Raw genomic sequence first — 14,660 nt, 5'->3', positions numbered from 1 at the left:
GGTGTTAACAACTTCATCCGCTCCTGCCTATCCAGGTCATTGAGTTCAAGATTACATATCCGTATTTCTGAGTCAGATTATTTTCACCAAGAACATTTTTAAAAAATATATCAGAGTTGAAAAGAAATTACTCCATTTGTTATAGTTTACCTGTTATATAATTTATCATAGTTTTCCTTTAAAAGGTCCCTCTCTTTTTCCAAATCATTAATTCTGTCTTGCAGCTGGAATGAAAAAGAATGTTAGCAGGGAATTCATTGTGTAAGGCGATGAAAGCAACAATTACTAATGTTCAAAAGGTTTCCTGGCTAGGTATCTGGGCCACCTGCTTTCTCTTGCCAATGAGGGACTGATGATCCTTTGTATCACCTTCGCTGCTCTGATATCACCAGAGGACAAGACAGGTTACAATGGTATCTCCGTCAAAAATATTAACTAGAATGTTTCACTGACGAATGTGTGCCTTATTTCTTTGGGATGAGATGAACGCATTGGCAGGCTTGATTTTATTTATTTATACTACCTGGCCTTTAACATTTTTTAATACATAATGCCAGGCATCAAATATACCTAATACTCCTTGCTCCTCCTATTTTCCCTACAACAATAATCCTGTGAGATGAGTTGAGCTGAGAGTGAGTGATTGGCCCAAAGTCACCTAGGCAGATTTTTGTGCCTAAGGAGGACTAGAACTCACAGTCTGCTGGTGACTGGCTCAAAGTCACCCAGGCAGCTTTCATGCCTAAGGCAGGACTAGAACTCACTGTCTCTTAATGATTGGCCCAAAGTCATCTGGCCATTCCTTAAGGCAAGATTAGAACTCACAACCTCCTAGTGACTGGCCCAAAGTCACCCAGCCGGCTTTTATGCCTAAGGCAGGACTAGAATTCCCCATCTCCTGGTGATTGGCTCAAAGTCCCTCAGCCAGTTTTTATGCCTAAAGCAGGACTAGAACTCACAGTCTCCTGGTGATTAGGCCAAAGTCCCCTAGCCAGCTTTCATTCCTTAAGATGACACTAGAACTCACAGCCTCCTAGTGACTGGCCCAAAGTCACCCAGCTGGCTTTCATGCCTAAGACAGGACTAGAACTCACTTGTCTCTTAAGGATTCTACTTCCTTTATGAATAGAAGTCCAACAAGACTTTTGACCCATTATGTAAAGCTTCCGCAGTCATCCTGGGAAAGGAGGAACACTGTCCTGAAATGGCTGACCACTTGGAATGAATATTAAAATATTACTTGGAGGCAGGATTTTTGCAGTGAGGTTCATGGAACGATTGCTCCCTTTAGATCACTCGGATTCATGTGAATCCTATTGCGGTTGCAATAATAGTTGGGTGGGAACAATCGACATAGTATGGAAAATATGCAGTGCGAACGAGTTATGAGAATATTGGAGGGTAGATACCATACTTCTGCCAACACACATTTGGCAGATTCCTGCTAGCGATAAGCTAAACAAAACCAGATTTTTCAAATGATCAAGATCGCCTCTAACGGCTTGGTCCCTTCCACTAAACATTTTTTTTTTTGTCCTGCTCTGCTTGAGAACGCTGGGAAAACTCTGTGCCTCTTTTAAATACCCGCACACACAATTTTTTTTTGGTGGTGGTGGTGGGGGCATTTCACCTCTTCCAATCGTCGTCTCGAAAATGTGGCGGCCTGTAACTCCCTCTCTAAATGGAGGCACTTTGAACGTTCCCCTTTCAGTTGCAAATTCAGTTCTTCCCCCTTGGCGATCAGGGCATCGTGGCTCGTTTTGAGATTTTTTTGGTTCTACGAGAGTGAAGAGGGGAAGGAAGAAAAAGAAAGAAAAAAATATGTTAGTGCTAGATAAGTCATATTTAGGCTACATTCAGAATCACATAGTTTTGCTCAACGCTGGATACTTAGATTCAGAGAAGCTTCCACCTCCACTCTGGTCCTTTCTTAATCTAGTTTTTTGTCGTTATTTTGTTTTTTTTAATGCTTGGATCCTTAAGGCTGAATGTTTTAAAATGGTTTTACTGTTCTCGTTGTTTTAGACTGTGTTTTTATGATGCTGTAAGCTGCTCTGAGTTGACTGACAGTCAGATGGGCGGCATATAAATAGAATTTTTAAAAAAGGTAATAGAGTCCCTGCGGATTTTACTCCACTGGTCGTTGCCAACTCTCATCTGAGTTTCAAGGCCATTGAGCCGGCGCTGTCCAAAGACATTTCCACGATTATGTGGCCAGCATAACATCAAGGAGCACTGTTACGTTCCCATCGAAGTGGTACCTATTTATCTACTCACATTTCCAACTGTTAGGTGGGCAGGAGCTGGGGTGAGAATGGGAGCTCAACCCATCTCAAAGTGTTTGGTTCTCGAACCTGGGCTGCTGGCTTTCCAGCCAATAAGCCCAGCGTCTTAACTACTGAGCCACAGCGCCACCCGTATAAATATAATAAACCAATACATTTAAACAATTCATGATATCAGTTGAACACCCAGGAAAACCTCTTGCCATGGATGTGATCTAGACGTAGCCGGTAAGAGTACAGAACATGAACCCTAAAGTGAGGAAGGTTAAGACAAATGCAGTTAAAACATTTCCCGGTGTTTACGGAGATGACCCAGCTGTGCTTGAGGGTAGGGGATCAGCTTCCTGGATCTAGATTAGAAACTCCAAGGATTTACATACCTCCTGAAGCTGAAGCAATTTTTCTTCCACCGTTGCAAATTCGCTGCTTTTCTCTATCAGCTGTTTGTGGAGTTTGATCATCTCTACGTTGTCTCGAATGCAAAGCCTCCAAAAAGCAATTTTGATTTTTTTTTTTTCCAAAGAGAGAAAAATCATGGTCAGATTTTTTATTTTTTTTTTACTAAAGCAGCCATGCATGCAAATTTGATCTTGAAATCTGTAGCCTTGAAAACAGTTTCTTTATAGTTTCTTAATTCCTAATGCAGTCAGGGGAAAAAACACTAGCGTGGAGAAAAGTCTTTTTTTTTTTCTTTAAGTAAACATTACAGATAGTTAAATCAATCCATGCTTTAGTGGAAAAGGGTTGAACAATGCTGATTAATTAGACATAATGTATTATCGGGTCGCGTATAACACGCACTTTTTCCCCCTGAAAATAGGGGGCAAATGATGTATGCGTGTTATACGCCGATATATGTTAAGAAGCCAGCGGAGGCCGGGCGGTGCGAGCAGAGGGCAAGCGGAGGCCGGGCGGTGCGAGCGGAGGGCAAGCGGAGGCCGGGCGGTGCGAGCGGAGGCCGGGCGGTGGTGCGAGCAGAGGGCAAGCGGAGGCCGGGCGGTGCGAGCGGAGGGCAAGCGAGGCCGGGCGGTGCGAGCGGAGGCCGGGCGGTGCGAGCGGAGGGCAAGCGGAGGCCGGGCGGTGCGAGCGGAGGCCGGGCGGTGCGAGCGGAGGCCGGGCGGTGCGAGCGGAGGGCAAGCGGAGGCCGGGCGGTGCGAGCGGAGGCCGGGCGGTGCGAGCGGAGGGCAAGCGGAGGCCGGGCGGTGCGAGCGGAGGCCGGGCGGTGCGAGCGGAGGCCGGGCGGTGCGAGCGGAGGGCAAGCGGAGGCCGGGCGGTGCGAGCGGAGGCTGGGCGGTGCGAGCGGAGGGCAAGCGGAGGCCGGGCAGTGCTTCAAAGTTTTATTTAGAAATTTAAATTTTTTCCTGAAATTTCCCTCTTAAAATGAAGATGCGTGTTATACGCCTGTGCGTGTTATACGCCGATAAATACGGTAATGCTTTATGCCATAACAGTGCGGTAAATGTAATAATCAAAGGAATACATTGATATTTATAATAGGCAGATAATTTAGTTTTGCTTTCAAGCAGTTTCCAAACTTTTGCTGTTGGATAATTACTCTTTACTGGCATTATTTTTCCCCTGGAACTTATTTCCTTCCTCAACTCAACTATTTCCAAGGACAGTGATTTAACGTTTTACATAGATGATACTTTGAGCCTGGTATTAAAAGAAGCAGCAGATGTATTTTTAACACTGACCAGCGTGGCCGAAATTCTATAGGGCTAAGATGCTGTTATACATTTCCCTGGCTGAGAGTCAATAACAAATTCATAATTTTATCTTGTGAAAAGTTATTGCCCAGCTAAATATAGATAAGATATCAGAAACACAACATTTGATCTCATTGTTATTCTATCTGCATGGGTGCATCAAGCCAAGACAATTTTTTAAAAGGAAACTCCTTAAAGGAACTTAAGTGCTAATATTAAATAAAGCAAGAAGATAAACAGAATTTCACATCTTGAAATACGCTGTTTCTCCTCCAATATTTATCTGCTGAAGACAGATTGGAAAAATTGTTCCACTGCTGGAACCAGGAATTAGACTACAAAGCTTATACATCTGTAAACCAGCTGAAAACTTAAAACTGTATCTCTCCCTCCCACTTAAAAAATACATACTTACACACACACACACACACAAACACACACACATATATCTAGTCTATTTTCTGAATCTATTGTTTCTGGAACAACCCGGTCAACAGTCCTGATGGAAAGAGATTCAGATGCTTCAAAAATCAAAAACTCCTGCCTTGTAACCCTCCAATAAATTGTGTATTAAGTTGGGACGGCATCCCTCCCTGACTCTTAAATGCAAAAATTAATGTGATGTCATGTTTTTATTACAGTCATCATGTTTTCAAATAACTTGGTGGCCTTCAGAGAATTCTTGACAAGTCCTCCCTTTTATTTTTAAATAAAAAGGATTTTTTTTAAAAAAAAGGCATTTGTGTCCTGCAGATGTTAGCCTAATAGCTTTTAATTACCAAGATTTTCTAGATTATTCCATGGTGGGGCGGGGGTGTCTGTTGATCAGGTCCAGATAAGGCAGGAAAGTATTGTTAATTTCAAGCCACGATAAAAAATGGCAACAGGCCCTAGTTATCTTCCTCAAGAAAAGTTGCACCTAATTCCTGTTTTGTTGGACCATTGCCATGAGAGCAATTCTCTGTTGTTGTTGTCATTTTATACTGAGGCATGTGTTGTTTCACAACTGTAGTTGTTTTACATTTTACATTTCTGTTACGTTTCTATTATACTGATATCTTCCCAGTGCTGGGGAGTCTTTTTCACACGTAATGTCAGCCATCATGTGGTTTTATTTGAAATTTCCATCATAGGCTTAGCGCAATGAGAACCGAGCTACAAATAAGCAGGCTTAAAGAACCCAAAAACGACATGGGGACTTATTTCTGAGTACAGCTAGTCCTCGACTTACAACAGTTCCTTTAGTGACCGTGCAAAGTTACAATGGCGCTGAAAAAGGTGATTTAGGACCATTTTTCACCCTCGCGACCATTCCAGCATCCCCATAGTCACGTGATTTACATTCGGATGCTTGACAACTGGTTCGTTGATATGATGATGGTTTGAGGCTACATTTGGAGCATCCTCATGATCGTGTGATCAAAATTCATATGCTTGACAACTGGCTCATACTTATGACCGTTGCTATGTTCAGGGTCACCTTTTGAGACCTTTTGACAAGCAAAGTCCATGAGGGGAGCCAGGTTCACTTAACGACCATTTTACTAACTTAACCACTGAATGATTCACTTAAGGATCGTGGCAAGAAAGGTCTTAAAACTCACTTAACAACTGCCTTGCTTTAACCACGGAAATGTTGGGTTTAATTGTGGTTGTAAGCCGAGGAGCACCTGTATTCAACTCTACTTGGATGAGCTTTCTGTTTGGTCCTACCGTTGGCCTGTGGCTTGCTGCTCTTTCAGCTGAAGGAGAGCGACTTCAAATTCTTCCTCTTTTTTCTTTTTCTCGCTTCTCAGCATTTCAATCCCAAGTACCAACTCTTGATTCTGCCCCCGCAGGGATTCAAGCTCATCCTCTCTGCAGGTCAACCGAGAAAGTTTTCCCCGGTGAAAAAGCGGAACAATTTAAAACTCAAGAAAAGACAGAATACAGAAGGAGAGCTGCGTGTTTAGATGGGGATACATCAGTGGTTGAGCAGAGTTATTCTAAAGAGATTATTGGAAGAAGTGGACAATTTCAGAAACGTTGGGTTTGCTAATTCACGGAGCCATTCCGTTAAAATAATACTTGAAGAAACAATATTTCCCCCCCAAAAAATATTGTTGATATGTTTTCTTGATCAACATCTCAAGCTTGTCATTTCCAAAACTGCTTTAGCTAGAAAGCAAAATATAGAAATGATGTCACTACCATCCAATGGGCTTGTTGCAGAGTTATATTAAGAAAAAAGACATCTAAACCACCTTCTGTTCTGAATTACAATTGCAACTGTCGATCACTACCCAAAAACTTTAACCTTAGACTGTCTACTATTGACCTCACCCCTTTCCTAAGAGGTCTGTAAGGGGCGTGCATAAGCGCACCAACGTGCCTACCGTCCCTGTCCTATTGTTTCTTATTCTTCTTTTATTTTTCTTATATGTACCCATTTCATGTATTCACAACTATGTATACACTTATACTTATTATCTTGTAAACAATTGGCAAATCAAATAAATAAAAATAAATAAAAATAAATAATATCAATTAATTGTTATTCACCATTTTTTTGGAAGTGTGATCACCAGTTCTCCAAAAAAAAAAAAAAAAAGCAAAGGTAAATTGGGGAGATAGAGAGATTGAGATGGGCAGAGATGTAGAGAATAACCTTTCCAGTTTGATTTTTGGGTGCACTGTACCAACAATACCCAACAACGCAGCCATTTTATCAAATGGTCAAACCAAGCCTGACTGCCATTTTTATTTTTGGGAAAGTCCTCACAAACGGCTTCAAAATCCCAATATGTCTGCTAAACCTCCGACATTTTGAGGGTCTTGAAAAATTTAACTTTTCATAGGAGAACCCAACAAAACTGAAAAGGACTTGCCCGGTGTAATTTTTTTTTTTTTTTTACTTTTCTTGAGAAGCTTAACAGGTTGATCAGAGGAGGAAGAGAAGGAGGAGGAGGAGGAGGAGGAATTCCAAAAAAAATCCATACAAGTTTTTGATCTCTGCTCTTGCTTCTTCGAGTAAACTGTGTCCATACTTGGGAGGCAGTTCTTCTACGCTCTGCAGCCTCAACCCTGGTGGGGAAGGTGAGGTGGATGGAAGGAAATAAAGAGAGAAGCACATGTGTTGATTTGGAAGTCAATCCGCCATGACAAAAATAACGGATTCATCATCACCATGACTGAGCGAGCCTTTACGTATTTATTGAGTAAGATGCATGGACCAGAACATAAGACCCATAAGGACATCCTTCATCCTCTTAAACTTCGCGGAACAATTCTTGCTTCATCCAAACCATAATGCTAAGTTGATGTTAAGGAAAGCACCTTCCTACCACGCTACAGCTGATTCGCGTGGCACGGTAGGTGTTTTACTCACCGGCAGTGCTCTAGAAGGTTAGCTTTAGAGCTGCGATGGCGAACCTATGGCATGCGTGCTACAGGTGGCACGCAGAGCCCTTTGTGCGGGCGCGCGAGCCTCAGCCAAATTTACCTGCACTGCGCATGCGCGTGCCTCCCAGCTGATTTTCAGCCCCTTTGAGGCTGTTTTCAGCCTCCCCGAGGCTCGAGGGAAGCCTCTGCAGCCTCGGGAGGCCGAAAATGGGCCTTCCGGAAAAACCGGAATTGCTGAAATGGGCCCATTTTCCGGCCTCCCGAGGCTTCTCTCGAGCCTCCGGGAGGGCGAAAACAGCCTCCCCTGGGCTTGAGGTCCTCCGGAGGCTGAAAACAGGCACTTCTGGTATTTCCAGAAAGGCCCGTTTTTCGGCCTCCCAAGGCTGCAGAGGCTTCCTCGAGCCTCTGGGAGGCTGAAAACAGTCTCAAATGGGCTGAAAGACAGTTAGGAGGCGTGCGATGCGCAGTGCAGGTAAGGGGGCGGAGTGGGGTGTTGCTCGCGCATGCGCAGGGGGGCAGGGGGCATTGCCTTGTGGGTGCTGGCACGCACGTACACTTTCGGCACGCCACAACAAAAAGGTTCGCCATCACTGCTTTAGAGGCTAAAATTGGTGGTTTTCCGAACGCTCATAGAACCGGTCGTAAAACAGGTTGCAGGCCACCACTGCCTATCTGAAACGTAGACCGTTAAAGGCTCAATCCGATACCTTTCTTGGTGGCCTCTTGAAGCTTCAAACCTTCCGTCGCCTTCTTGAGTCCCGTGTTAACCCGTGCCTGGACGTAATTGTACGGCGTGTGTCTTTGGCCTTGAAGCTGAAGTTGCTGTTTGGTAGAAATCAGCCGGTGGCGTATCATTTCGTTCTGTTTTTCTAAGTCCCGGACCTTCTCCTGAAGTTGCTCAATGACTTCCTCCATCTCCACGTCCTGACCAAGCCGCCTGGGGACACCACCCATCTGCTCTGCTTTCTTCTTGTCATTAATGAGCCGTATTAACTTGGTGGCCATTCTGAGGAGACAAGTCAGATGCAGCCAGTGAGAGAGGGAAAGGAAAGGGGAAAAAAAAAAATCAGCATGAAAAAAGCACTTTGTTGAAAGGAACATAATCACTGTGATGACTTCGTCGGTCAAAACCTGAGTAATACATTTCAGGTTTTTGATAGAACTTATGACGGCCTGCGAAGGGGCCTTTGAAGATAATTGGAACCACCGGCCATCAATCTGCTTTATAGCACTGACAAATAATAGTTTCCTAAGGCTTATCACTAAAAGTTTAGCCAAGTGGGAAGGGACACATATTTGCTCCATATGCTGCTCAAATTTGGAACGGATGACCTTCCTAAGAAATTCTGGACTCCGCTAAGTGTTGTTAAAGATTCGGGATGTGGTGAGGCACAAAGGCTGCAGTTCCATATGATATTAAACTACCCCATATATGCTTGTAATATGTAACACATTGCGCTGATGTCTTGCTTCCCTGCAAGGACAGGGGAACAAAACCCACGGCGTTTTCTACCAAATAAAAAATAAAAATGAGTAGGTGGACCAGGCCAGTTTTTAATCATCTTCTGTACCTTGCTGCAATCTTATCCTTAGCAAATAAATAGAAATTAATACAATTGATTAGAATAGAATTTAGAATACAAATTAGAAGAGAATAGGATAATAAATTGAATTTAGAACATAATAGAATATACAATACAGACTAGAATAGAATGCACATTAAAGAATAGAATGGAATAGAATTTAGAATAGAATGGAATAGAATTTAGAATAGAATAGAATTAGAACAGAAATTATCAGATAAGAATAGAATAGAATTTAGAATAGAATAGAATTTAAAATAGAATAGAATTTAAAATAGAATAGAATTTAGAATAGAATGCACATTCAAGAATAGAATGGAATAGAATTTAGAATAGAATTAGAATAGAAATTAATAGAATAGATTAGAATTTAGAATAGAATAGAATTTAGAACAGAATAGAATTTAGAATAGAATAATAGAATTCAGAGAATAGAATTCAGAATAGAATATAAAATAGAAGTTAGAATAGAATAGAACAGAATTATTTATTGGTAAAGTCAAGTGTGTTATTTGACACACAAGGAATTTGTTTCAAGAGAGGCTTAACAGCTCCTGGTTTGATAATAACTGAATGCAGGAGGAATGGTTTTTATCTGATGTTAAAAGGTTAAAAAAAAATTTTTTTTTTGCTTTCGGCATCTCCAGAGGTTGTACCGTTGATTCCTCTTGAGTTTTGATAAACAGAGGGAAGCGAGAACAAAAGACCAAGGGGTGTGCAAGGGTGATGTAATGCTCCCCCCCACCACCACCACCAAATCAGAAGTTACTCGCAGCAGTGAAGGATTGGGTCAGGGGGAGAAGGACTTGGCAGGCTAAGAAAGAAATGGTGGCTTTGATGGAGGAGGGAAGTTCAAAACTTTACAACAACGTCTCTTAACGGCTGCCTCCACTTCCATTTGATTTCTTTTCCTTTCTCTTTGTGGAAAACCCAGATGGGAGTCTGAAAACAGAGGCACACTTCATCTATTTAAGGGCTTCCTGTTATTTTTTTTTTTTTTTTTTAGCAAACTACTTTTTTCTTTAACGGGAAGAAAAAAAGAACAAAAAAAACATATGCGGTAGGGAATGACGTTCGGCCCTCGGAGAGGAACCCAGAAGTGATTTGCCCTTGTGAACGAAGAAGGTTTGATTCTCCTGAAGTTGAGTGAGATCCTTAAAACAATTTAAGAGTTTTTTTTTTTAAAGGAAAAGAGTTTAAAACACACATACAAAGGAAACCAGCTTAATTACTATTGATTATCCCACCATAGGATACGCTCTTCAAGTAACAGGTAGTCCTCGACTTACAACAGTTCCTTTTAGTGGCTGTTCAAAGTTACAACGGCAGTGAAAAAAAGTGACCTAGGTGTTGTGGTTTGCCAGCAGTCAGTGCAGACGGCAGCAGAATCGGACACTGAGGACGTCTGGAGAGGACTTGGACAAGGGTCCTACGTCCGATGCAGGGATGGGGCTAGGACCATCTGGGAGTGGGGTGCTGCCTTTGGAGCCTTTGGAGTCCGGCAGCAGCGAGGCAGAGGACCCAGGGGAGCCTGTTCCCAGTGCGCGTGTGCGCAGAGCTGCCAGAAGGCGAGAGCAGCTAAAACAAAAGGGGCGACTCAGGATTAAGGCTGGGAGGTGATTGCCCCTCCCATAAGGGATAAAAGTCAGACCTCAATGATGAAATCTTTGCAGGAAGCAAAGTACTTCGATAGATTCCGAGTCCTCCTTGAAGTTCTGTGTACTCTGGTTGTTGTTTTTTTTCTGTTACTTCAATTGGTTTCTGTTATAATTATTTGGATACTTCTGTTTTTGGCAGCGTTCCAACACAACTGAAAGGTGTGTGCTTATCTTGGGGAACTGTTTGAGATTAGTTCTGGCTGGGAATTAAAGTAATTCCCAGCATTGCAATAAAATAGGTTTTGCTTTTAAAACAAGGTTGTGATTAATTACGACTGAGGAAGCCTGGGTCAGAACACTAGGACCATTTTTCACACTTATGACCGTGGTAGCATCCCGTGATAAAAATGTGTAAGCTTGGCAACCGGTTTGTGTTTATTGTATGTGTCCCAGGATCACCACGTCATCCCCTGTTGAGACCTTCTGGCAAGCCAAGTCGATGGGGAAGCCAGATTCGCTTAACAACCATGTGATTCACTTAACAAGTGCAGGGGATTCTCTTAAAAACAACGGAAAGGGAAGTTGCACAATGGGACCAAACTCACTTAACAAATGTCTCACTTAGCAACATGAATTTGGGGCTCCATTGTGGTCATAAGCCGAGGAATACCTGGGTTTCATTTTACAAGCAACAGTTTTAGGAAGTCAGTAAGGAAGGCAGACCTTTTAATCTTATCCTCCTGCTTACGGGCATGTTGTTTCAGCAAGAGGTTCTCCTCGTGTAAGCGCAGGTATCGATCTTCAAGTTCCTCCCGCTGGATCCGCGAAACGATTTGCCGAGACTTAACACTCTGGGCAGCTGAGGGTTCTGCAAAAGGAGGAGGAGGAGGAATGAAGGATCTTTTGGTTTTTTAAGCCTACCGTGAATTTTGCTGATGGCAGATTGGAGTTCAGGAAAGTTTTGTGAAGTCCTCTGCAAATGGCTTTCGAGAATGTTGAGCTCAGGGGGGTGAAAGGGGTCCTTCTAATGCTTAGGACTTTATGAGATACCAGTTCAGATTCCAGCCTAGGGTAGAAGTTAGAGAGAATGCCCATGGAGAAAAAAGAAAGAAAGAAAGAAAGAAAGAAAGAAAGAAAGAAAGAAAGAAAGAAAGAAAGAAAGAAAGAAAGAAAGAAAGAAAGAAAGAAAGAAAGAAAGAAAGAAAGAAAGAAAGAAAGAAAAGAATGAAAGAAAAAAAAAGAAGGAAGAAAGAGAAAGAAAGGAAGGAAGAAAGAAAAAGGAAGAAAGAGAGGAAGGAAAAAGCATGAAAAAAGAAATAAAGGAAGGAAGAAATAGAAAGAAAGAAAGAAAGAAAGAAAAGAAAGAAAGAAAGAAAGAAAGAAAGAAAGAGGAAGGAAGGAAAGCATGAAAAGAAAAAAAAAGAAGGAAGAGAAAGAAAGGAAGAAAAAAGGAAGAGAGGAAGGAAAAGCGTGAAAGAAAGAAATAAAGGAAGGACGGAAGAAATAGAAAGAAAGAAAGAAAGAAAGAAAGAAAGAAAGAAAGAAAGAAAGAAAGAAAGAAAGAAAGAAAGAAAGAAAGAAAAAAAGAAAGAAGTCAGATAAAAGAGGCCAGAGTCTGGGTCAAGAAAGTAAGATGAGTAAATTACAAGCCGCTCTCTGGTTCACATGAATATAAAGAGAGGAAGGAAACACATTCAAACATGCACGTTTCTGTTACTATAACTTTGCAATAGTGTAAAAGTCGTGTTGACATACATGCATTAGTTCCCTACTGTGATCCACCTAAACAGGTAACCTCAGGGACCCATACATCTCTTTAAGATAAAGGTAAAGGATTCCCCTGTCCAGTCATGTTCGACATCTCTGTTCTTAGCCGAGGGAGCCAGCACTGTCTGAAGACATTTACATGGTCATATGGCCAACATGATTATATCCTGAGGCACACAGAACCTTTCCACCAAAGTGGTATTTATCTACTTGCATTTGCAGGCTTTCGAACTGCTAGGTGGGCAGGAGCTGGAGCAAGGAATGGGAGCTCACCCCGTTGTGTGGCACTTGGGTCTCAAACCCGGGCTGCAGCTGATAAGTTCAGCGTCTTTAACACCTGGAGCCCTCGTAACCCTCTGTGAGGATTTAATCACTATAATCAGGGGTAGGTTGCTGGGGGCTTGCAGGGGCTCAGGAGAGCCCCAGCTAAGACTCTGCGGGGTTCGGAGGTCAGAAAGACAAGCAGCAAGGCTTAAACTTCTTGAACTTCTGGGCATTCAGCCAAGAGCATTTCACACCTCGCAAAAGTGTTGCAAGCTAGATAAACAACCCACTCAGCGCTTGTGAGGGAGAGCCATTGAGAAAATCAGATAACATACTAGCCTCCGAGGGGATTAATTCCCAAATAATAAGAATCACGTAACTCACCAGAAACTCCACTAAGACTCCAAGATCCCTCTCACAGTCACTGCTATTAAACCTGGTTTCACCCAGTCTTTTATTCAATGCACGAAATAATAAACAACTTTTTGGTATGTATAGTTTTTTAGGTAATTAGGGCAAAGAAGCGACATTGGGTTGGCCACGCCCACCCAGTCACATGACCACCCAGTCACGTGACCACCTCATCACATGATCACCCAGCCACACCCACCCAGCCCATCATTAGGGCAGAGAGCCCCTTGCTAAAAAATTTGAAGCCCACCCCTGACTAAGATTGTAGTCAAACTGGAAGGAAGCTAAAGCTCACACCAAACAAAATAAATGATACTGCAGATACCCTCTGAGACAATTTAGCAGAAGAACATTTCTACCATACGAAGCCATTCAGGAGTTAATCTGATTTCTAACCAGGGTGACATACCTGAATGTCCTCCGAGGTTTAGACCTACATCTCTCACCGGGAGATCTTCCGATGTTTCATCAGCTGCAGTGAACATGGCTGAGGTTTAAAACGGGACGGTGCTACGAATCTCCTGCTCTGTTTGTGAAACAAATAACACAGAGAACAGGGCAAATTCCATTAAATTGCTTAAGGAGAATATCTGTAACTAGGGTTGAAATGAATGGTCCTCGGTCTCCGTGGTTTTTTGGGAAGAACAAAAGGATGGAAATTAAAGATAAAGAGGAAACAGAGTATTATTTAACATGGGCTCCATTGTACAAATGGTGAGAAAACCGATGCAGAGATGAGTAAGTCTATAATGGAAAAAGATGAACAAAATAGAAGTAAATACATATCTATATATATAAAAGTGAAATGCCACTCACGCATCATCTCAAAATCTCCAAAACCGTAAAACCCACAAACTTGAAATTTGGCACGTATGTTCCTTTTGGCTTCTAGGCACTCACTAAGAAAGGATTTTTCAAAATGACCATCAGAGCACTAGCATTTCCTATATTATTATTAACACGCTCTGATGCTAAGGAGTTCTACTCCCACTCCCACCTGAAAAGAAATCTCTTCCAAATGCAAAACACAAGCAGAGGAGGTTCAGTTTCAGAGGCACCAAGCAGCTTTAGCACAGAACAGTTGAGCTAAGCCACGCCTAGGCTCCTTGCTGTCTCCTTCTTGCTCACACAAATACTGTTTCAGTTTCCAAACAGCCTTCAACTCTCTCATACACTGACAGGACGTTAGCCAGATGAATACCAATGGATGTTGGTAGGCCGAGGCAGAATTTTTTTTCCTTATTTTCCTCCCCAAAAACTAAGCCCAATCACATAGTTTTGTAGCGAAGCACGGGTATTGAGCTAGTACACACACACACACACATACACGTATGTATGTATGTATGTATGTATGTATGTATGTATGTATGTATGTATGTATATGTATATATGCTATAATATTATTAATGGATTGTACTTGACTACAGATTATAGTCTATATAGAGTGACTACAGGTGAAGACTATATGGTATAACTATGAGAATAACGGTTATAGTTATAATATAAAATAATATGTATATTTAAAAGAAATTACACTGTATAATTATGAGGAAAATGGTTGCAATCAGGGTGTATAAAACTATGTATACTTAAATGAGATTTACAGTTACAACCTTTGCAACCATTCCCATGATGGTGTGATCAAAACTCAGATGTCTGACG

At 42.1% G+C, this 14,660-nt stretch overlaps 1 protein-coding gene across 2 annotated transcripts in view; it reads right to left on the bottom strand.

The window, feature by feature from the left end:
- RPGRIP1L (RPGRIP1 like) overlaps positions 1 to 14,660 on the bottom strand; it is a 65,066-nt gene that overhangs the window by 49,679 nt on the left and 727 nt on the right. For both annotated transcript variants that reach the window (XM_087971455.1, XM_087971456.1), the window contains exons 2-9: positions 13,408 to 13,524; positions 11,280 to 11,424; positions 8,083 to 8,381; positions 6,973 to 7,057; positions 5,708 to 5,851; positions 2,666 to 2,771; positions 1,631 to 1,777; positions 151 to 224 (exon numbers count right to left, since the gene is read on the bottom strand). In XM_087971455.1, the coding sequence (XP_087827581.1) occupies positions 151 to 224; positions 1,631 to 1,777; positions 2,666 to 2,771; positions 5,708 to 5,851; positions 6,973 to 7,057; positions 8,083 to 8,381; positions 11,280 to 11,424; positions 13,408 to 13,483 (1,076 nt within the window). In that variant the 5' untranslated portion in view covers positions 13,484 to 13,524. The remainder of the gene's footprint in view (positions 1 to 150; positions 225 to 1,630; positions 1,778 to 2,665; positions 2,772 to 5,707; positions 5,852 to 6,972; positions 7,058 to 8,082; positions 8,382 to 11,279; positions 11,425 to 13,407; positions 13,525 to 14,660) is intronic.

Source organism: Notechis scutatus, chromosome 9, assembly GCF_049901735.1.
Source record: "Notechis scutatus isolate UNSWTSFEM ecotype Mainland chromosome 9, rNotScu1.2, whole genome shotgun sequence".
Lineage (NCBI taxonomy): Eukaryota > Metazoa > Chordata > Lepidosauria > Squamata > Elapidae > Notechis > Notechis scutatus.
Note: the sequence above shows the minus strand (reverse complement) of the source record. Positions and strands in the feature narration are given on the sequence as shown.